We start from the raw sequence: 23,181 nt of genomic DNA, 5'->3' as shown, positions 1-23,181 counted from the left end.
GAACTTCTGGGTTTGATAAAAAATATTCCAACTTCGGCATATATGCACATATGTCAATATGCCAACTGATAACCAGGTATAGGAGAATTAGACCCTAGTATTAGGTAATGGGCCATAGCTGATGTGATTATGGTGACTCACAGCTGCAGCCATACCTGTCAGTAGGGCTGGTGCTGCCCCCTGGTGGACAGCACGCTAATTTCATAAAAATAATTGAGAAAACATTGGGTAGCATTGCTTTGGCATACAACTTGTTTAATTTGTGTAAGCTAAGATAGCCAATATGTTTTCTTGTAATGAATCGGACTGTTTTTTCTTATTTATCAACCTCATAATGGCTTCCTTGACTTTCATTGGCACAACTCTGGTTCATATGTTGACAAGTGCCAATAACATTACATTACATTACATTACAGGCATTTAGCAGACGCTCTTATCCAGAGCGACGTACAACAAGTGCATCAGTTCAAGGTGCAGAGGTGCAGAAAAACACACTAGAGTGAAGTAAAGATCGTAGTGCCAGAAGTGACCACATAGATCAGGACTCCAGCCCTGTAGGGTAACCTGTTCAGCAAACAAACAAACAATCCTGCCAAATACAAAACTAACGTGATCGCATTAGCCTAACTAGGTACATTGAGCTAAACTAGAGGCTAGGGAGGGGTGGGGAGAGGTGCAGCCTGAAGAGATGAGTCTTTAGTCTGCGCTTGAAGGTAGTCAGATTCTCTGCTGTTCTGACCACCACAGGAAGGTCATTCCACCAGCAAGGGGCCAGGACAGACAGCAGACGCGAACGGGAAGTACAGACACGAAGAGGGGGAGGTGCCAAGCGTCCAGAGGTGGCAGAATGGAGAGGTCTGGCTGGTGTGTAGGGTCTGATGATCCTACACACATCCTAACAAAACGATTTTTTTGTTAGGAAAAATCAGGCAATTTAATACACCTGCCTAATCAGAAACACCTGGGAAGACATTTGTACCAAGCATTATGGTGCCCTAAAAATGAGAGACTGTATGTAAAAGGACCAATTTTCTACAGGGTGAAACCATAATGTGTAAAATAAAACAAATCTTTTTTCCCCTTGCATTTATTGTAATCACCTTGTAACTGTACTATGATACTCCCAACACCATCTGCTAGTTACTGTGCATCAACATACGTAGTGCACTGCAGTCGAGCTTGTGCACTCCACTGATATGCCATGAACCACTGGTTACATTCCACAGGACAAGCTATATGGAATACTACAGGAGAGCCCTGTTTGGACAGGAAGTACATCTTTCACAAAAACGACAAATGTAATCTGTAGACACCTGGTGAGTAACCACGGGGTCCTTATGCAGTGGCAATTATATTGTACCATTATAGACTCTCAATCATTGCCTTTAAGGTTCTCATTATTTTACCAAATTGATATCTGCCAATTATAAATAACTAGGCAATTATAATAACTAATATTTAGGAAAATTATAATCTGTAATTTTAGGGTATCAGTGGTTATTTATTTATAATTTTGATGATATGTATAATTATATAAATTAACTCACAGCCATTATGGTTGTGAGCAACCATGGTTAGTCAGGATGAAAATATATGTGTGACCAGTCTGGAATATTATGAGAGCATAGAAAAGTGAGACATTTTGAAGTTTTGGGGGTATCAGTTTTGACAGGGAGGGCTGTTTTTTTTAAAAATTAGATCTAATTTGGCTGCAATCAAGTTTTTGCTCAGAGATTCGAAATATTTGGTGATGAAACTCACTGATAGAGATGTATAATGATGATATTCGAGGTGTGCTGGTTCATAATAGACACATTCATTTAAAATCCTTATCGGAATGAGATCTAATAAGTGTGTATGATTTTTGAGGTCATAATTAATTTGTGGAGCTCTGGCTGCTTTAGGGAAAATGAGCTGGGCTGTGAAAGTTGATGGTAATGGACCCAAATAACAGAGCTATTGTCTTTAAGAATGAAACATTTTCAGATGTGCAAAATCTTTATTGGGCCTTTCCCCAAAATCATAACTCTTGGTCGGTTGGTTGAGGGAAACACAATTAAAGTAGATCTGCTTATTTCTGAACTTGGTTGCATTTCTTTAAAGTCTAGGGTTGCCAAGTCTGAATGTATTGTGATGGCATGTCATGCTGATCTTTCAACAATATGTTATTTTGTGCAAGGATAAAACCTGCAGCAAATATATTTTCATTCTGATGTCAACACATCTGATCTTTTATTTATATTTTAATGATGTTACTTGCATAAGTATGTTACATGGAGTTCATGTATCCTCACTCATATATCTGACATGTATTTAATTAAAATGAGTCACAATTGAATCAATCATTGACTTTCCGGGAGAGAGTGGACATATACCCACCAACCCAGATTTTTTCCACAGCTTCTTCTGCTTCTTAATTTTCCTGTTGCTTACATCATCAAAAACAAAACTCCATGATAGCCAATTGCAGGACACACAAGTTAAACAATTATTTTGGAAATACGTATGCATATATGATTTTCAGTAATTTCAGTCAACCTAGCATGTTATGAAAAATGAAGAATTACTGAATTATTAATTCCTGAATTAAAAAATATATACATGACACTAATTATCAAACAGTATAAAACAAAACAGAAAATTGAGGATATTGTTATCTTCTCTTGAAGTCACATTTTATTATTATTATTATTATTTCTTTTTTTTTTTCAGTTTGTGGCAATAACCCCCCATTCGGAATGTCCAGTTAGCCATTTGCAGCTAAAGCCCCTTCCATGTGTGATCTTCACTACTGTTTCCAGACAGTGCAGATGTCTGCGGTTCTCCTCTTAAACACTCGGGCCCAGGTTTACTGAGCCCTTTGCGTCTGGTTCCAGGTGCAGATATGACGCGTTCTGTCACAAAAATGTGAGTGTGTTAAGCATCAAACAGGCACACGGCGTTGGAACCGCAGTATGTGTTATCTAAGTGAGTCATCGCAAGGTGCGCTTCTCTCCCCTAATGCGTATGCTTTTAAGGGAGGATTGCGTAAATACCAGGCAGGCATATTATAAGTAATTATGTATTCCATTGAATCAACTAAAGCTCACGCAATTATCAAGTTTACTTTTGCATTAATTTTCTCTACCTCTAAAGAGCAGGTGTCAAACAAGGTGCAAGCAAGACACAGGTACAGTATAGGCTTTGATAATGCACTGAGAGAATCTTTGCAACAAGAATGACAAGAAATCATTGTTGATTGCATAATTAGCTGTAGCCATAGTAGATAAGACAGTCATTTCACACAGACAACTTGTCAGACCATATTTGATGCTGCAAGTTTTATATATGTACATCTGGCCCTTGGTGTCACCAGCTTGCTTCTTTTTACGCCAGTGTCGCCCTCTGGAGCTACCAGGCACAGTCTGGATTCGAACTGAGATTTTTGGGCTCATCCATGCGATGTCTTAACTGAATGAGCCACACAGCAGCCACCTCCTGGTGTTACATTTATTCAATTCAGTTCTTAACAAGTAACGTGGGGTGGGCAATTTCGGTTCCATTGAGTAGCCTATAAAACAGCAGCTGATCCAAGGTCCAGGGCCACATTTATAAATTGTTTGTACACACAGTTTTGATCCTAAACTCATGTGAAAATCAATGCACAAATTGAGATTTATAAAACTTGAAACTGAGGTGAAAAGGTTCTTATGTGCATACAAACTCCAGATGATTCATAGAAACATTCTCCTTTGCTGAGAAACAGGTACTGTATGAGGTTATTGGCCAATGGACCCTCCACCTCCATTGTCTCACAATCCTCAGACCAATCAATACTCAAGCATTCAACAAGTGATGTTTTGTTCACCTTTCATAGTCTTGTAATGATGTAACATAAAATTAGGTCTGCTATGATCTTAATGTTTCGCTGGATCTTGACAAATATGCTCAACCTCATGAATTTGTTTAAATACTGATGTGTATTGCCATGATTGATCAAATTATTACATACCTTCATTAGTGTGATTATTAATTTGGATAAATATTATGACTGACCAATATGAAATGTATTTTTTATTATAGTGTATTTTTTTATATACAGAATAATAATACTCCATGTTGTAATCTTGATATTGTATGCATGTTTCTGCATGCCCCTGTGTATGTAACAGACAAGAGGGTATGCATGTGTTGTGCACTAGCCAAAGTAGGCACATTACTGTCTTAATGTCGTGCCCTTAAATGAACAATGAAACAACTGCAACATGACTTGCCAGTGGCAACTCACCATTACATCAATGGCAGAAAATCCAGAAGGTGCATTAACACTGAGAGTGTAGCCATCAAAGCAGTGTCTACCATAGCTCTCAATTTCATTTGTTTGGACTGAGGCACATTTTTTTAATTGTACCATTTCAATAAAATGCGGTCTTTATGTGTGATCAATGTATGCAACATATTAACTAATTTCAGCAGAAAGCCTCTGTGAAGAACATCCACGCAAATGCTCGTAATGTAGAGAAATGTATATAGAAAGTTATATACCATTGTTCCAACTCTAAAAAGCTACAGTTGTTTCTCCTTATAAAGCAAATAATGTATGTTTGCGCTATACTGAAAGTGGAAAAAAGTAGTTTCCACACCATGAATATGCTGCATATGCGTGAGGGACCAGTACTATATTTGCGCTTGAAAGGTTTTAACATGACATGCCAAATAAATGTTAGAGGACTGATTTGTATTATGCTTCGTGGAGTCTTTGAGATGACCGAACATTTAAAGACATCAAATGGCCTGGGATGCCAAGATAAACAAATACATTGATAGGATTGCTTCAGGATACGGCTTGTTTGAGGGTTTGTTTACATATTTATACAGTGTAGGCATATGCTTTGTGTAAATGAGTTGCTTGACTTTTTATGCTGAATTAAGGTATTACAGACACTGTATATCATGTTCTAGTAAACTAAATAAAAATATTAAAAATAATAAAATATTATTTTAATTCAAATATAATTTTACACATATGTAAAATGTTTGACTCATCTCAATCACTGAAATGTGTGCCACCCACTTGAGTGATGCACAGTCGCCATTTTGCATCTGAATGCTGCTCACATATGAGCTGAAGTGGAGTGGGAGGGATTTATTTTGCCAGATAGACTGAGGGATGGTTAGATGACTAAATTGGGGATCCTGTAGGTAGGGGCTTGAGATTCAATGAGTGTAAAATGATTATTGAGCATCACACAATATAAATAATTATATAAAATGAAGGCTAGAACAGCATGTGGCTGAATAAAAAGATTTGTATTCTCAGCTACTTTTGAGCACAGAATAATAAAGTGAGTAACATTCTGGAGAAATGTAAAATCTAGATGAATGTATTTGTTGACATAAATGGCTAGATATGTGTATGTACAGTTCACACGTGCAAATTTTAAACAAATATTTTGTGTTTAAGGTCAGTCATCATGGTTGAGTGTGTGATCTATTTCTGGATGTAGCTAAAATATTTTCCACCCATTTTAAGTTCTCTTAAATATGTGTATGTGCTTGCTTCAGTCACCTGGTATTTCGTGAAAAATACAACTTCTGCAAGATGCAAATGCTACTGGACTCATTTTCATTATAAACGCAACATAGAGTGTGAACTATGCCACATGAAGTGCTTTTAGAATCATGCATTGTGAAATTGGAATAAATAGTTTGCAGCCATTAGTAAATACACACAAGGAAAAGGGCAAGGGTAATTGTACTTTGCTGAAAGTCCGAAAGACGGGATTGTTTGCATACATTAAGATACATTGAAGCAGGTACTGTACTGTTAAGGGTGGGGTATGGATACCTGTATCTGTATAACAACAGCACTAAGACAACATGCGTGCAGCAGTAGGCTAGTCTTCATACAGTACCTTTAAAGCAGTCTTTACCTGACATCCATGACTATTTATTCATTAGCTACACGTTCTGTAAAACCTGGGAAAGTACTTAACATTTAAGTAATATCATTCGGAGAACGATATATTTGTAACTTAAACAATAACCGCTAATGGATACCTGGATTAAATATCGTGTGGTGGATGATTTATTAATTTATTTATTGCAACAGTCTACTGCAGTAGTTAGCAACAAAGCCCTATAGAAATAAACTAATATATGACTAAACACGTAGCCTGGTGTTGTAAAAATGCAACAGATGTAGCAGCATAGCCTAATTAAATTAAGTTGATACACCTTTCCTTTTCAGAGCGACTTACGTATTCAATAAGCAGCCTCGCTACGATGGTGATACAGTAGGTTGTCAGAGCTGTGGCGTGCTGCCTGAATGTCTTTCATTAATTAGCCACAGATATAATGAACCCTCTGCAGAGAACGTCTATGCGGCGAAATAGGTCGTGGAATTTGTAAACAATTGGATCATGCAGTTGATTATAGCTACATACACACATTTTATTTAGGCAACGCACAATTTTAACAAAGCGTGCTGTTCGCATTCTGAAACCACGGATGCATACACAGTTCATCTAGACACTAGATTTATCATTTTCACCAAGTCTGATTATTTCTTAGGTTCGGCTGTTGGGTGCATAGTGTAGTTAATTATCTAACCGCATCGAACTGCAGTTCGCTGTTACAAAAGTATCAGCTGCATTAAAAACAGGGCTTGCACGCTTTCAATCTGCAACCTGAATTGTTTCCTGATAATCCTAATTAGTAATGTCAAGATAAAGGATCATAGCATATATGTGAAGGGCTTGTTATGTAGCCGATTCGCTATGAATGATAGGCTAACGACTGCTTACAGAAGCAAACAAAACGCGATTTTTAAAATACACTACGAATACGCAAAGATCTTGACGCCGAGCGGAGAGGGACCCAAAAACAAAACCCTTTCAGTCTGAAGAAGTACATTCGGACAAAGCGTTTGAGCAGCTCGACGTCTTTTATTGCGAACATGTTAACGCTTGCCCAGTGTGTGGATTGATATTTCATGCTCCAGCATTGCCTCAGCAGATGGATTTTTGCCATTGCAGCTCAGCAGAGGGTGTCCGATCTTCCAGCGAGCACAAAGCTGGAACTAACAGAGCCTTTTGCTAACCGTCTTCACAGTCCAAAAACACGAGACGCGAACTGAGAGAGCAAGGGAAGAAACGGAAAGATGCAGGGATTGCGGATTTTTTCCAAGGCACCGTGAACTAGAGTAAATCTTCGAATTGGGGCGTGATTTCAGCACCAGAGGATAGAGAACAGCACCCATTGAAAACACCGCACTGCAAGAAAATCACGGATTTGTAAAATATGCAAGGTCAGTTATCACCAAACTAAAACAAAATGCGCTGGGTGGTGTTGCGTCTTGTTTATTCTTATTATCATCAAAGACGTGGTGATATTACTTTCAAAAGGATTCAGTCGACGAGAGGTTTTTTGTGATCATTTTAAACTAACAGTACATGTCTGGATGTGGTTAGATCGGTAAGAATGGACGCAGTCACTGACGGTCCTCTTGTTTTTTAGACGGGGATATGTGCTCAGTTGTAAAAAAAATCCCTGACAAATTCCTCCATCCCGTAGCCTAATTGCATTCATGTCTTGATATCGGGGATGAATTGTTCGTATTAAAAATGCTGCTTTGGATTTTGATGCTGAAGGCAGCTCTTTGTGTTGCCATTGGAAATGTTACAAGGGACATTTGTAAAGAGCAGATCTGCTCCTGCAATGAAATAGAAGGCGATTTGCACGTTGACTGCGAAAAAAAGAGCTTTTCTAATCTGCATCATTTGACTGGCCCGAGTTCTCAATTTTATCACTTACTACTGCACGGGAATTCTTTGTCCAGACTGTTCCCCAATGAGTTTGCAAACTTTTACAATGCTGTTAGTTTACATTTGGAAAACAACGGTTTGCATGACATCGTTCCAGGAGCTTTTCTTGGATTGCAGCTTGTTAAACGATTACATATAAATAACAACAAGCTCCGGTCTTTCAAAAAGAGTACATTTATAGGGTTGGACGACCTGGAATACCTACAGGCTGATTTTAATCTACTGAGAGATATTGACCCAGCTGTTTTCAGAGATTTAAATAAACTTGAAGTTTTAATTTTAAATGATAATCTCATCAGCGCACTTCCTAATAATGTGTTTCAACATGTTCCAATAACCCACCTCGACCTCCGCGGGAACAGAATTAAAACGCTGCCATATGAAGGAATTCTGGAACAAATACCAGGGATTGCTGAGGTTTTACTGGAAGATAACCCCTGGGACTGCAACTGCGATCTCGTTTCCCTGAAGGAATGGCTTGAGAATATCCCGCATAATGCTTTGATCGGCAGGGTCATTTGCGAGGCCCCGACGCGACTGCAGGGGAACGATTTGAACGAGACATCAGAAATTGACCTGTGTCCTTCAGAGAACGGGATGGACACCAGCTTGGTTGCGCCACCCACCAGGGACCAGAACGCCAATACCGGACCCTTCCCAACGTCTTCTAAAATAAATAGCGAAAAAGAGTCTCCAACTCCTGGATCTGGACACAAAGGACGCTCAAAATCACGGGAAAACTGGCAGCTGAAAACCAAACCCACAGCTACAGCAACTGTAAACGAGAGGAGCGAAAAACTGTACAATGCATCCTGTCCACGCTCGTGCAGCTGCAAACTGCTTGAGCCTAGGCAATGGTTGAGGGTTAATTGCGATAGCAAAAAAATTGAGACCCTGGTTGATGTGAAACCTAGACCCCTTAATGTGCACGAGCTAAATCTAAGAGACAACAGCATTACCGCTGTAAAAAAGAACCAGTTATATGGACTTCAAAAACTTAATCTTCTTGATTTGGGGGCAAACAATATAAAATCAGTTGAAAATAACACATTTCAAAATCTCACTGAATTAAGATGGCTGTATATGGATAAGAACTACCTGGATACTCTTTATATGGAAATATTTGTTGGATTGCAAACCTTGGAATATCTCAGTTTGGAATATAATGACATACATCTTATAATGGCTGGCACATTCAACCCAATGCCCAATCTAAGGGTTCTGTTTCTCAACAACAATTTGTTGAAATCACTGCCGATGAATATTTTCCTTGGAGTTTCCTTGTCACAAATTAGCCTGCATAACAACTATTTCACATTTATTCCTGTGGCCCATTTATTAGATCAGCTTGTGTCCATAATAAAAATTGATTTGCATGGTAATCCATGGAATTGCTCATGCAGCATTGTACCCTTTAAGCAATGGGCAGAGAAGCTCGGGTCAGAGGTCATCGTAAGTGATCTACAGTGTGAATCTCCAGAGGAATTGTGGAAAAGAGATTTCCGATCCATTGGAAATGACATTCTCTGTCCCCTACTCTATGGCAAAATTGTACCCACGTCTTTATCTAAAAACAGCACTTCCTCTGCAGATGCAGGGACACATTCCAACTCATATCTGGAGCCAAGCAGAGTATCCATCTCTGTTTTGGTCCCTGGGCTGCTGTTGGTTTTTGTAACATCTGCATTCACAGTTGTTGGAATGCTCGTCTTTATCCTGCGCAACCGTAAAAGATCAAAGCGAAGAGAGGGTAACTCTTCAGCATCGGAGATAAATTCTTTGCAGACAGTGTGCGACTCAACGTACTGGCACAGTGGGCCTTACCACGCTGATGGATCTCACAGGGGTTATGATTGTGGCACCCACTCACTCTCCGACCAGTAGCGGAGAGAATTGTAAAGAAAGCTGCCAGGAATACAAACAGAAAAGAATAAACAAACAATATTGTGTACTGTTCTAGTGACCACTGAAGACTAGATACAAATGATAAAAACTCTGTTTTCAATGTCTCGGATATTGCCCCTTTTGTATTTGTCTCTGTTGACTGTACTGCCAGTGAGTCATCGTTGCAGAACCAACTGTAATATATGTATAGATCTTCTCATATTCGGATACTTGCTACAATCACACTGAACCTTTGAGAAGAAAGACTAGGTCCAAAACTCTGCACGAGGGCATGAATGTAATGTACATAATTGACTATTATACCTGCATGATCCGCATGGTCTCAACACACCAATGAGATCCATATCATTTTTATCAAGAGGCATAGTCAACTTATCTTTCATGCTATAAATATATAAAATGAAATATGAATATATTCAAAGTGCCATTTCTCTATTTTTTGTGAACATGCAGTAAAAAAAAATGTATTTGTTGTTTCAAACTGCTACAAAACAGAAGCTGGGAAAAAAGAAAAAAACAAGGAAAGCGACATGTATATGCATGTATTTGTTTATAAATTGATTGTAAATGGGTATCAGGATTATTTATATTTTGTGCAGATGGCATTTCTGCTGAGACATCTTCTGAATGTAAAATGTGTTATCCTTATAATGTGCCAATTGTAAACATTCGGAGATTCTGAAGCGGATAGGCATGACCAATTAATGTCACTCTTGTGCTTACGCTGCAACAGTAATGCTGTAACATGGTTTGTGATATTGTGTTAATAGGTTTATTGGAGAAAGAAAGAAAAACAGGAACATCTGAGGGTTTTATAATGGCATATTTTTTCAAATTAAAATGTTTTAAATGAAAGATGTTTCAGTATGTACATAGACAGTTTGATCAGTGTACTGAGTTCAGATGGACCACAATGCATTTTTAATGGCACTGCTCCACAAAAGCATTCCATTCTAATAATTGTGGAATATTGTAAAAAGCTATTTATCACATTCAAAAAAGATAATTTAAGCTGCAAATCCATTAGGTTACACAAAGCATTCTTGGACTTGAAATGACCAAAAAGGTAATGCAATTGCAATATTACTTTTTATGTCCTATATCCAAAATGGGAAGAAACATATTATGATTAATGCAAGCTTTTGTATCTCCAATCTTCAGAATAAAGACTGGGAATCTCAGTTTTGATGACAAGCATGCTGTACATGGATTTACATTCTAATAGAATTGCATACTTAAAACCAAGAATACAACATCCATTTACTTGCTAAATTAATTTTTGGATTTGTTTCTATCCAAAAATCACAAAAAATCATGTTTAAAAAGCTTCGATAGGCTTGTCAATGCTTGTCATCATTTGGCTGTGTATGGTTAATTTTAAAAGAACTGTATAAAGCAACCAATGTGGTGAAGAAATGTATAATACAGTATTATTATCCACACCTCTAAATCTATTATTGTGATTACTGATGGGGTTTACATTTTCATTTAATAAAGAATTAAAATCATGTAATAATATACAGCATTCACACTTTCACTTCCCCATCTGTTTGCTTTGTTACACTAAAAGTGGGAGTTCTTAGAACAGATCAATTTACACTGATACCTCTGTGTAAACGTGTTCAAGACATACAAATTAAATGCAATTACAAACAGAAAGGCTATTTAAAATGAAACTTTGAGGAAAGCTCATATGCTTAAATGAGTATCTGGACATTTTTAAAAATAGAAAGAGACAGAAACATGCCACACATCACAGTCTTCTTTTAATGAATGATTACACAATTCACTTTAGGGTACAGGAATGCTCATATCAAATCAATTGTGGAAAGACTAAGAAAAGTGTTTATTAGTTTACCATCGCACCAGCTATACATTTTGGGGAAGGGTTGTTTTTCTCCAATGGAGACGTGAACATTTTTGACTTGAAATGTATTTTTTAAGGTTGTAAGGTCAAATTGGAATGTTAGTGTTGCAGGCATGTTAGATTGAATGCCAAGCATTATTTCATTCAGAAATGTGGAGCAAATGTGATTATGTCCATGTCAGACATGTGGCAGTAAACCCATCTTTCTAAAGTCACAAAAGCCATAAATGATATCACCAAGTATAAAATTTGTATTAGTGCAATTACTTTGTGTAAACTGTACAATATCAGCAGAAAGTGATGCAATCCATTGGACGTGATTGTTTGTAAATCAAAAAAAGCTTTTTCCTTTGTCTTCATAAAAATGCAGACTTGATGGAAATGCTATGAAATTGCATTGCTGTCTCATATTTTCCCCTAAAATGGTAAAACCTGTTACAGGTTGGAGGAAACAATAAAGAAAATGGATTGTAATCTGTATTCGGCACGCAGAAATTAACTTGATGTAGGAATTTGAATGGCTCTTATTAACTAGCTACATTAAAGGTGCAGTATGTAAGTTTGTTTAGAACATGTACTGTATGTTCATATTTGGTCACATCCTGACGGTTATCAATAAATTAAAGCTGTAAGAAAAAGAAAAAAAAATCTGACCTCTGACAGCCCCAGTCTCTGAAATCAGCCACTCCAAATCTCACCATGCCTGAATCTTAACAACCAATCAGGACAGCTCTTTGCAAGGAGTCATCCTAACTGCCAGTCAATTCTGTTCCACGTACACAGTGCTGCCAGATCAGACAGGGGCTACACAGCTAAGAGCAGATATACTGAAGAGATAGTGCTAAAGCTAGACCTACAAACTATGTGAAACTCTGGTACTACCATGTCATCTTACATTTAGAACTTTTTAAACTATATATTTACCCTGAATTTGACATTGAGACATACAGATAATGAAAGATGAAAGACATCTTTGAGTAAAATCAGATGAAACCCAATATTATGTTAGCTTGTAGCCATGAAAGCAGCTGATGTGATATTATGGGTTAATGTTAACAAGCTGGCGAGCCTCAAAACAAAGCAAAACTCCAATGCTACCTTGTCATCTTACTTCTGATAGTTCAAAATTATATTTTACACTGAATTTCGCTGGAAGACAAACAGATCATGAAAGCCAAGGCATTAAAGTAGTCACTACCTCTGACTGGTGACAAACAGCTATAGCTATGTTCACAGTAGTCAAACAAAACTCCAGTGCTAGCTTGTCAACTTACGTTTAAAGCCTTTAAAACTATATTTTTCATTGAATTTGACGTGAAGGCATACAGATCATGAAAACCAAGACCTTTTTTGAGTCAAATAAAATGAAACCCATTAGCCTGTAGCCACAAAAGCAGCTGAGGTGACTGTGTGACTGGTGACAAGCCGACTAGCTTCCAAATGATGCAAAACTCCGGTGCTGTCATCTTATATTATGTCATCTTTAGAAGCATCAAAACTATATTTTACTCTGAATTTGGCATTAGGATCTACATATTATGAAAGCCAAGATATTGTTCTACTAAAATAAGATTAAATTTAGATTTAAACTAATCTAAAAATGAAAAGTTTGACATAAACATGGATTTATATGAAATTGGCCATAGCAATTTCTATATGATTATGATAGAACAGATCACATATATCCTTTCTCTCTAGTACCCAGATGTCAGGCAGTGCATGTGCATGTGAGTTTGGAGGCAGGGGTTTAGGAGGGAGAGCTGAGGGGGTGGAATCTTTTTTATTGATTTATTTTCAAAATCAAGCTCTCTTACTTGTTTCTCCAAACTTACATATGCACCTTTATTTTGCAGCTTTGTATATAAGTGTGATTGAACGCTGCTACTTATAATGATGGATTGATTAATCATGCACCAGCTTACAATATATTCATAGCAGCTTCAATAAACATAATATGTTTTTGATTATTTTGACAGTGATTCAACATTTGAAGCATCACATAGTTTTATGCTTTATTTTGGATAGACCGCGTATCTGGGCTATTGAGCCCTGAGAACATGCTGCCTTTTAAAGAAAACTGAGAAATGTCCATTTTGCATTACCTTTGCAATGTGTGTTAATTGTGTACTGAGGCTGCTTGAGGCCTGTTATGTGTACTATACTGTACACTATGTGGCTTTTTCAATTTACACTGAATTTGTTTATTATCTCCCAGTAATATGCATGAACAATGAAGAATTCATTGGTTTTAAAAACATAATCCTTAAGCCAATCTTGACACAGTTGGTTTTGCCTCATCTCAAATTAAAGTAATGTATATTTAAACCCATGCTAATTGGCCTCATCTAATATACAGTTTTAAAATGAATAGTGACATTATGTATTACATATTAAGTTACAGAAAATCCCACTATTTGCATTTCATGTGAATGTTTTGATGTCATACTTTAATTGAGGTAATATTTACATCCTACAGAATACAAAAAATCTGATAGACTATTATATTTGATGACAGTCTAGGTTTGAAGGTTTCATATAAAACTTATTTGATCATTGACTATGCTTTTTCCCCTTAATTCTGACTAATACTTTTAAATTGTAATTGTCTTTATTTGTGCTACTCAAAAATATTGACAATATGCTTTGCAATAAGACAATAAGAAGGAATCAAGAGGAAATTATGATATCATCTCATTATATCACATTAATTGATTTGTCATGTTGGTAAACCTTGCTTTCAGCATGCATTTAGTGAACAAAAAATAGAAACACCTGTAAATGACAAGTATATGCAAAGGGCTATCCTGCAGGTGTGGCTCATTCATTAACTAACCAAACAAGTTATTGTGTATGGTCATGTATAGAAATGCAGGACAGTCCTGGTTGCCCATAATTATGGCTAACAAGGCTGCAAAAGCAGACCTCAGCAACTTTGAAAGTGGGGTGATTATTGGGGCATGTTTGGCAGAAGCTTTAGTGACCAAGACAGCTCAATTTGCTAATGTCTAATTAGTAACAGTGTCTAAGGGGATGTCAGTACAGAACTCTGAGTAAAAGGCATCGTCAGCAAAGGGCAGCAGTGGGCGTGATGGCACACGCCAGGATCACGATGTCTCTGGAAGAACTTGACGTGGAATGCAAAAGAGGCAAGCAACCACAGTTGATTGCTAATTTCAAGAAGATGAAAAACCGGATACGTATTGAAACTTATAGATAGAGCTAAAGCCACTTAGGTCAAAACAGACACTAATATCTTTGTACATTTTGTACAAGTTATTAAAAAAAAAAAAAAAATTTAAAAAAGTTTTCTACCTAGTTAGAGATTTTTGTTCAAGCCCTTCCATATAGGTCATGTCGGAGCAGTGAGTCAGGCACCTCCTATCAAAAGGAATACCTGATGCAAGTGCAGGCCATGAACTTACATGACAGATGGTGAGTCAGACTGGAGCGAACAGGGGAATTTGTGGGTAGAGACAGCTCTACCCACAAAGATTTTTTTTTTTTTGGTCAGATTATGGAATCTACATCATGTTTCAAAATACCTTGCTGACCAAGAAGTCAGGCCCCTCTCCCCATTTACAGCTACAGAGCTTAAAAAGAGCTTAAAGCTTGTGGGGAAAAACAATAATACCATATCTCAGTTCTACCTTGTTGTTTGCATATTTCTTACATAATTAGTTTTGCTGTTTTTAATCAATTGATTAATATAATTTCAGGCCCAAACCAGTATTTATACTGTTCACTTAGGTTGTTTATAATAAATTAATTGAAGCTTTTCAAGTCTCCGTTGACACCCCACTGATCATTTATTTATTTTTTATTTATTCACATTAATACATTCTGGCCTTGTCTCAATGGTTTACATGGAAGCAGCAGGACATGTCGTTATACTTTTTCACAAAATGCCAAAATCATTAAGACATGTTGGTCAGAAGAAATGCTGAAGCTTTTTCTGTGACCAGCATGTCTTAATGAGCCAGTGTTAGTACAAAAATAAACATTGCAAAGGTGATGAAAAATGGACATAGTTTGAAAGGCAACACATTCTCAGGGCTCAATGGTCTAGATACTCTGTCTGAAACAAAGCACAGAAATACGCAATGGTTAAAATGTGGAATCACTGTCAAAATAATTCAAAGCATTCTTTTTCTTGAACCTTATAGCAATTAATGTGTTTTTAATGAAAAGCCTTCTGTGGAATTACAGTACAGGTTTTGTGTAGTCTGTACAGTCTACAATGTTTAGAGGCTTTACAACACATTTAAACTTAGATACTGTCATTCTCAATAGCCAGAATGTTATTTTCCCAACAAAATTATTCTCAGCAGCCAGTAATGTATCCAAGTAACAGATGACGGTAAAAATGTGTTCCATGCGATAAATAAAGACAAAGCACATTCTGGATGTAAACCAGGGAAATCATTTTCTTGGGAAAAGAAGCCCAAACTGGCCGAATAATGTAAAATCAAATGAAATTTCACATGACATTATCTTATCTGACGAAGAAGAATGTAACATTGAGAAATAATGATATTTAACAATTCATTCACACACTCAAATGTACTTGAATGTCACTGTTACTGCAGTCCCCGTTGGGCTGAATGCATTCAGGCGAGAGATCTTAGTATCCTACATCATTTCAGTAGTCTCCACTTCTCATGTAGGGTGGTCTTTTTGACTGCTTTCTGGCAAAGCACTGGAATCAAGCACTCCTGTCTCTCATATCTGTCTATATCATGGAATAAACATTGACATACCATGTTCTTGAGTAAGAGAGTGTCTGAATTGTGAGGGGGTGGATTGCGGGCAAAGCCGAAGATACCCAGTGAGAATATTTCTGTTTTATGGAATGAAAAACAACAGGCTGCCATGAGTCAACTGTCACTGTTTCGTAAAGGATTTATAATGTCTTGGTGACTCTCCTTTATGTTGTGATTAATTGATTTCTTGCAGGCAGTATGGGATGAGCATGGACTACAGAACATGCTACGGAGCCATTTTTTGCATTTATTTGTTCTTCTATATGAAATATAGCTAATTGGGTTGCTGTTATTTATCCCATTATGCCCATGTACGCTTGGCCTCACGGTGTGTAAGAACTCTGTCGATATGCTGTCTACGCGGTTGCTGTGGGTTACCCTGCTCAGCTGTCCCAGGGGCTTAATTTATGTGCTCAATGCTCAGCGTAAGCAACACAACACGGGGAAAGCTGATGATCACCTCACAACCGACCCTCAGCCGGCTCAATCCTTCATCACCGTAATTTCCCTGGGGAAAATTCTCACTTGCATGTGCAAGGACTCACTGGCTCATATTGGATTAATATGTATAGGCATATTGAAAAACAGCTCTGAATAACCTTCAGGTGTTTTTGCTTTGTGAAAAAAGTGTCCCTCTCCAGGGTCAAAAAGATTACGAAATAGCAATACAACAATATCCTGAGAATACTGTACTGAATTGTGAAGAACCCTGACTACTGTTCACAGGTATTATGTTATATCTTTGACTACCCACTACTCCTTTCTCATGTATAATTCTAATTAGCTCTAATATTCCAACATCCAAGACCCCCCCTGCCCCACCCTCTGTTGAGGATGCTCTTCTTCCTTTCTTCCTCCTTCCTTCCTTCATTTCACGAGTTCTGTGCTCGCAGACCAATTAAAACACAAGAGCCAAGAACTCATAAATCCACATACAAGTTTATCCACCATGAAACTGCCTTTGATCAGAGTAAGTGCACTTAGGTCACAGCCTAACCTGCCATCACTTTCCACAGACATTTAGGCATATGATTAATTATGTGGTGCTCTTGATATAGGCATAGCATCAGATGGCAGATATTAAAAGCAGGACAAGTGGTTTTGCTCCACCCTGGTCAATGACTTTGTTTGTTTGTGGACATAAGAAAAAGAGTAAAAATAAACAAATAATGTGGAGAATCTATGAAATTGAAAAACCCCTTCTTGTGCCGTACTTGCCGAGTTGACTAGCAGGAGGAGGGCAAGGCGCAACTGAATGGCAGCACCTGCAGTTTAATGCAGATAAAAAGGCACATGGTCAGCGAAGCACACAATACCATTTGCACTGATTCCTTGTGACAATGTCACTGCCTAGAGATCTGGACAATGCTTATGGCATCTCCTTCTGCCCTGCTAGCTATCTGCTTGCTTCACATGAATTTCCCTCCTCTAGCTTAATATGTGCCGGCATAGAAAATCATAAATGTACTGATTTAAAAAAAAAAAAAAAAAGATTTAAGAAATAGCATTGTGGTTTAAAATGAAAGTCAGAGATTGCTACTGGTAAGCTGATATGTATAAATAGGATATTGTAATTTTCTCAATTATAATAACCTCAATATGGCTTTTTGATACCTTTTTCATTAAATAATTGAAATTAAAAATTATAATTATGTTATATGTTTACTCAGGTTCCCTTTGTCTAATATTACATTTCATAAAAAGATCTGAAACCATTCAGTGACAAATATGCAATAATACAAGAAGTCAGGAAGGCTGCAAATACTTTTTTTTCACAGCACTATACCTGTATATGTCCAATGTAGGGATTATTTATATATTTTATATCATAATTAGCTTGACAGCTTGCTAACATTTTTCACTGAGATAACAATCACATAAAGACTTTTACTTGCTAGCAAATCTCAAATTCTACATACCTGGGTGGTAGGAACGATCACAAACAGCCAGTACCTAATACATTATTAGGTTTATGGTCCCTGGCCCCTTATTTCATTTAGTAAGTTTGGATTCTCCAAATGCCAGCACATTACCTGTGAATATCCATAAATGAAGAATCATACTCCATCCAACCTCCATCCATAATTTATGAATTAGTAATTATATACAGTAATTTACACAGACATTTTTAAGAGTTAAAATATAAATACACATGACAAATATATAACAGCCATGTTGATAAAACAACATTCTGGATGGAGGCCTTTATGTTAAAAACAACTGTCGCTCACGTTACTCTGAACTACTATGAAGTTAAAGCCACTGATGCCCCTCAGTCTGTCAACTCACTTAGAAAAGTATCATGTTTTTTGGTCAAATTACTGTACTCCTTTGCCAGCTCAGGAAGGTAGCTTGGGAAATCACAACGCAGTAGTGAGAAATACTGAAAGAGAATAATGAGAATTTCATCATTAAATGTTTCTTTTGGGTAGAGAAAAGTGCTTGAATGTCTGACAATGTTATTTTAATGGCTTTCGTTTTAATAAGCCAGATGGGGTGGGAAGGGTTAGAAGTGCCTCTTGTATTTTATCATTATTATCAGATATTCAATGCAAAATCTCACTGCTCTGCTACTGATTTCTTGTTGGAAGTAATTCAGAACTGTGTAGTGTCTCCAACAAATAATATGAATGCATTTATCACATACATTTTGTAAGATATTTTTTAAAGTCTTCTATTTTGTAGTAATAATCCTTGTTTCAGATAATAATCAAACCAGTGTTAATCAGGATCTTATAAGAGCATTATTTTCCCATTAAGTTGGCTTTAGAAACAAAATGTCCTTTTCAGTAACCCAGTTTGTGGCCTTTTTGTGAACGGTTTGATAAAAAATAAGGGCCAGAAGAAAAAAAAAGTTGATTTTCAAACACTTGACTTTCTGAGACTGTAATTCTTTAGCAATGCTGTCAAACAGGCACCGGTCTAATATTCACAAAAAGTTTAATTTTTTATCAACTGGAAGTGTGACTTGGTTCTGCCTGAAGCTCACATTTGGCATCATTTTTATAAGAGACCTGATAAAGCAAAACTGAGTACACAACTTTTGAATTAATATATCTGTATTAATGCTTAGTTGGTTTCCTTCCAGTATAGGTTGTGCTACAGTGGGTTCATCCCACTGCATTCTATGATTTTCTAGTAAAGTTTGAAAAATGCATATTGCACAAATTTCAACTACAACATTCACATGCATTAACAATAACTTTGTTGATAGCTTTTCTTTATTTTTTAACCCCTTCGCGATGCCAAATCTGGCCAATCCTTTCCCATTTAGCGACTGTTCTATTTTAGGCTTTATAACTCCAGATGTTAGCATCACAGAGATGTGGAAAATGACTTAAGTCAGCAAAACAGGTGTACCATTTACAATACTAACTCTCTTAGTTTAGTTTATTGTAATAATTTATGTACACATCTATGCAAAAATGAAGTTGTTCTTCTTTAGTTTGCAATGAAATACAGAGAGTCACAAATGTAAAGCAGGTAAAACTATATGGGTCAGAAATGTGTGCAAAATCTGAGGGTGATATGTAGAACTATTAAATTGTCTTCGTAAGCAATTAAACGTAAGTAGTGTAACCTGGTGTCCCTTTGTGTCTTCAAATCAAAAATGGCTAAATTGTGCACTGCTGTAAATCATAAAATAATCATACACTTCACTACAAATCAACTGTTTTGATTCATGAAACTCGTTTTTTCATGCTAGTGAATCTGAATATTAGCTAAGTAACATGAGAAATGGCAAACCTAGCATAAAGCTAATGTTAGTTTGCATTCTAACCCAGGTGAGAGGGACAAGAAAGACGCTATGTCTACATTGTGGGATCGAACTATTTTAAAAAGTAAGACAGAGGGAGGCAAATGTATAGCAATTTTCATAAATAATGCAATGACAAAAATAATAAATATTGGTGCTAATTGTATTATAATAATAATACTTTTTCCCCCGATAGAATCATTGTTTTCATCGAATCATAGAGTAACAACCAGGGATTTTTGCTTAACAACAGTCCAATAGAACTATAAACCAGTTTTGCTTGACAATGCTAAAACAATATGGTCAAAAGGCCATAGAAGAATATTTTAATTTCAACTGACTACGTTGATAAAAATCAATAAAGGCAAAAGTAGTGAGGCAGTCAACTATTGAGAAATAATGAGTTTAGCAGAGGCAGCTCTTCATCTCCGTGGCAGTGGTGTTTACATGAAGCAGCAAGCAGCAGCACCTGGTTAACATCATTCTCTTATAGATTTATGCAATAAGAAATTCAGGCTATTTTTCGGTGTCTGGAATTACTTCTTGAAAGGGCCTGGTAAAACAAATTGAAAGGGTCCACATGGACCCCCAAAAACTCTGATGAGTTCCGCTCATGGGCACCCAACAGCCTGCTACACCACCTAAATCTCTGCCACAGCACTACCGTCAAATTGTCATGACTGATAGCTTGTGAAAGACTGCAAACTGAGTCACTCCAACCAGAATCAAGCACAGTTTCAGAAGTACTGGTAATCTATCACTTTACCCCTCTGACCTGGACGGTGTTGCCATTCCGCTAATGTTTTGATTCAAGAACTACATTTTCCTGATTTGCTCACTGCTTCCAGGAGGCCTTCCATTCAAGTACTAACAAAGCCAACTGTACAGCTTCCCCCAAAATGTATACAGTACACATCTTCCTCCTTTAAATAGAATTGGCTTATTAAAAACTATGATTCTTATTTAGCATGGAAAATATTGTTTATGGTGCTGAACTGCTCTCCAGTGTCATCCGCCGGGCTTAATTGCTTAGCTTCCCTGAAATGCAGCATTTAGACTGTAATTAGTCAGAGATCAATAGAGTTCACTGAAGATGGTGCTGTAATCATTTATATAATATGCAAATCTCTCGAAGTGTTACTTTTGTGGGCCTTTTCAAATGAAGAAAATGGACTAATCAAAAATGCAAATAAATTTTAATTCCATCAGTTTTATGATGTGTCGCAAATGATTCCATGTAGGCCTGAAAAATCTAATTCAAGTCAAGGACCCCACTCTCCTTCTGGAGTAAATTACACCAGCTGATCTGGCTGCGGTTTTTATGAGTCAATGGAGAAATAAAAAAATGCAGTGGATGAAACAAACGATGGTTCACCGATCATTTAAAGGATACCGATCACAGTTTATGAACTTATGGCAAGTGTATCACTGTGCATTTTGTCAGAGTAACAATATCATTCTTTATAATTTCAGCATAAGCAAGGTTCGCTACTTCAGCGAGTCATCCTACGCTGAAAGTATTTATGACCAACATTTGCTTGATTTTCATACCGTTGTAGCAGTTTGTCTCAATACCAATTTGTTTGTCAATTGAATTTCAAAACAGCATTTTACACTAGCTTCAGTCCAGCCAGTGTAAAAATGAATAGGTTGGTGCACAATAGGCAGGACAATCATGTACAACAACGTCAATAATGTCTAACTTAAGCATGAGGAGATCCGGCTCTCCCCCTCTTTCTCAAAACACTGGTGATGCTGATGTTGACTAGTCTGTTCTCATCCTGTTAAATGTGCTAATAGTTGAAAAGCTCTGTGTTTCCTGCACTTCTCATTTTTCAGGTTTGCTATGTATTCATTAAACTCAGCAAGGACTGGCAAAGGATGTGGGGGAAATTGCAAATTTTAAAATCATGGCAGTATATGTTTACATGGCTTAAGCAAAATTGTAAGGCACGAATGTTTAATTTTAATCTCTGTGGTTCCTTCCCACATTATCAAAGACAGTGCACTTATCAATTCATGTTTGAAAACCTGAAGGAGATTTAATCTTAGTGGTCTTTCGGTTGCTGTTTGCAAACACCCACACACTTACATATCAAGCGTGACTTTTCATTAAAATTCTCTCATAATCACTTACTGTATGTAAAATGTGAAAATCCATAGCAAAGTTTCACAATGTGTAAATTCATGGCATCTTAGCAGAGCATTGCAGCCTAAACATTTCTATTATCAACAGTACATCTGTTGTACAATAATCACCACCAACTGAAAAGAAAGTCTTAAATCTCTCAGAAGCAATGGCCGACTGTGTTAATTGCAATGTTATTTTAAAGACAATATATTTTCATTTTCTAGCTACTCATGCCAATAAAATGTAAAAGGTCCAAGGTCTTTTCTGATCAGCCCAAATGTCTAGCTATGTATTGTTGAGTGAACTGTAAAAGCAAGCAGCTACTGTATCAGACTGCAAGTTGTTGGTCTGCCAGAGTTTGGCAAATTGGCAGTGCTATTTTGCATTAGTTTAACAACTGATCCTCATTTCGACTTCCTACTAGCAGACTCAATTGTTGATTTGTAAAATTCTGGCAGACAGAAAGCTTATGGTTAAAGACAGGTTGCTGGGGGCCGGCTATCTGCTTGCTCGATTGTTAGGTTTTATTAATTGGATGGACTGAATTATAAACAGTGGGCTGTTCATGTTTTAATCACATCACACAGCTTAATGCACATAGAAGGTAGATCCATGATATGGAGATCGACAGAGCTAATATTGAAACTATTTCAGGTGAACTAAACATGAAGGAGGGAATGCTGTAACAAACTCTTTAACATTTTACCTTGTCTTTTGGGAAATTCAAATCATAAGGCTTTATCATATGTTCACCTTCAGATGTGACACTCCAGGAGGGAGTGATTCAGTTTTGTACACAAGCCACATTTTATATGATATACATCTAAAAATTGAAAGGACACAAAAGCCCTGTGATAGATTGGCAACCTGTCCAGCGTGTATTCCTACCTCTCACCCTATGCACACAGGGATAGGCTCCAGCACCCCCCGTGACCCTGATCATGAATAAGCGGGTA

The 23,181-nt window shown here is 37.1% G+C and overlaps 1 protein-coding gene across 1 annotated transcript; it reads left to right on the top strand.

Annotated features, from left to right (window-relative positions):
* Positions 1-6,267: 6,267 nt before the first annotated feature.
* Positions 6,268-12,055, top strand: LOC118222331 (SLIT and NTRK-like protein 1). Its single transcript, XM_035407823.1, has 2 exons — positions 6,268-7,288; positions 8,168-12,055. The coding sequence occupies exon 2, from the start codon at positions 8,403-8,405 to the stop codon at positions 9,687-9,689; it is 1,287 nt and encodes a 428-aa protein (XP_035263714.1). The 5' UTR covers positions 6,268-7,288; positions 8,168-8,402; the 3' UTR covers positions 9,690-12,055.
* Positions 12,056-23,181: the final 11,126 nt, after the last annotated feature.

The sequence above is a fragment of the Anguilla anguilla genome, chromosome 3 (assembly GCF_013347855.1).
Source record: "Anguilla anguilla isolate fAngAng1 chromosome 3, fAngAng1.pri, whole genome shotgun sequence".
NCBI lineage: Eukaryota > Metazoa > Chordata > Actinopteri > Anguilliformes > Anguillidae > Anguilla > Anguilla anguilla.
Note: the sequence above shows the minus strand (reverse complement) of the source record. Positions and strands in the feature narration are given on the sequence as shown.

Coding starts and splice junctions, on each gene's coding strand:
- LOC118222331 (XM_035407823.1), top strand. CDS start 8,403: ATGGACACCAGCTTGGTTGCGCCACCCACCAGGGACCAGAACGCCAAT.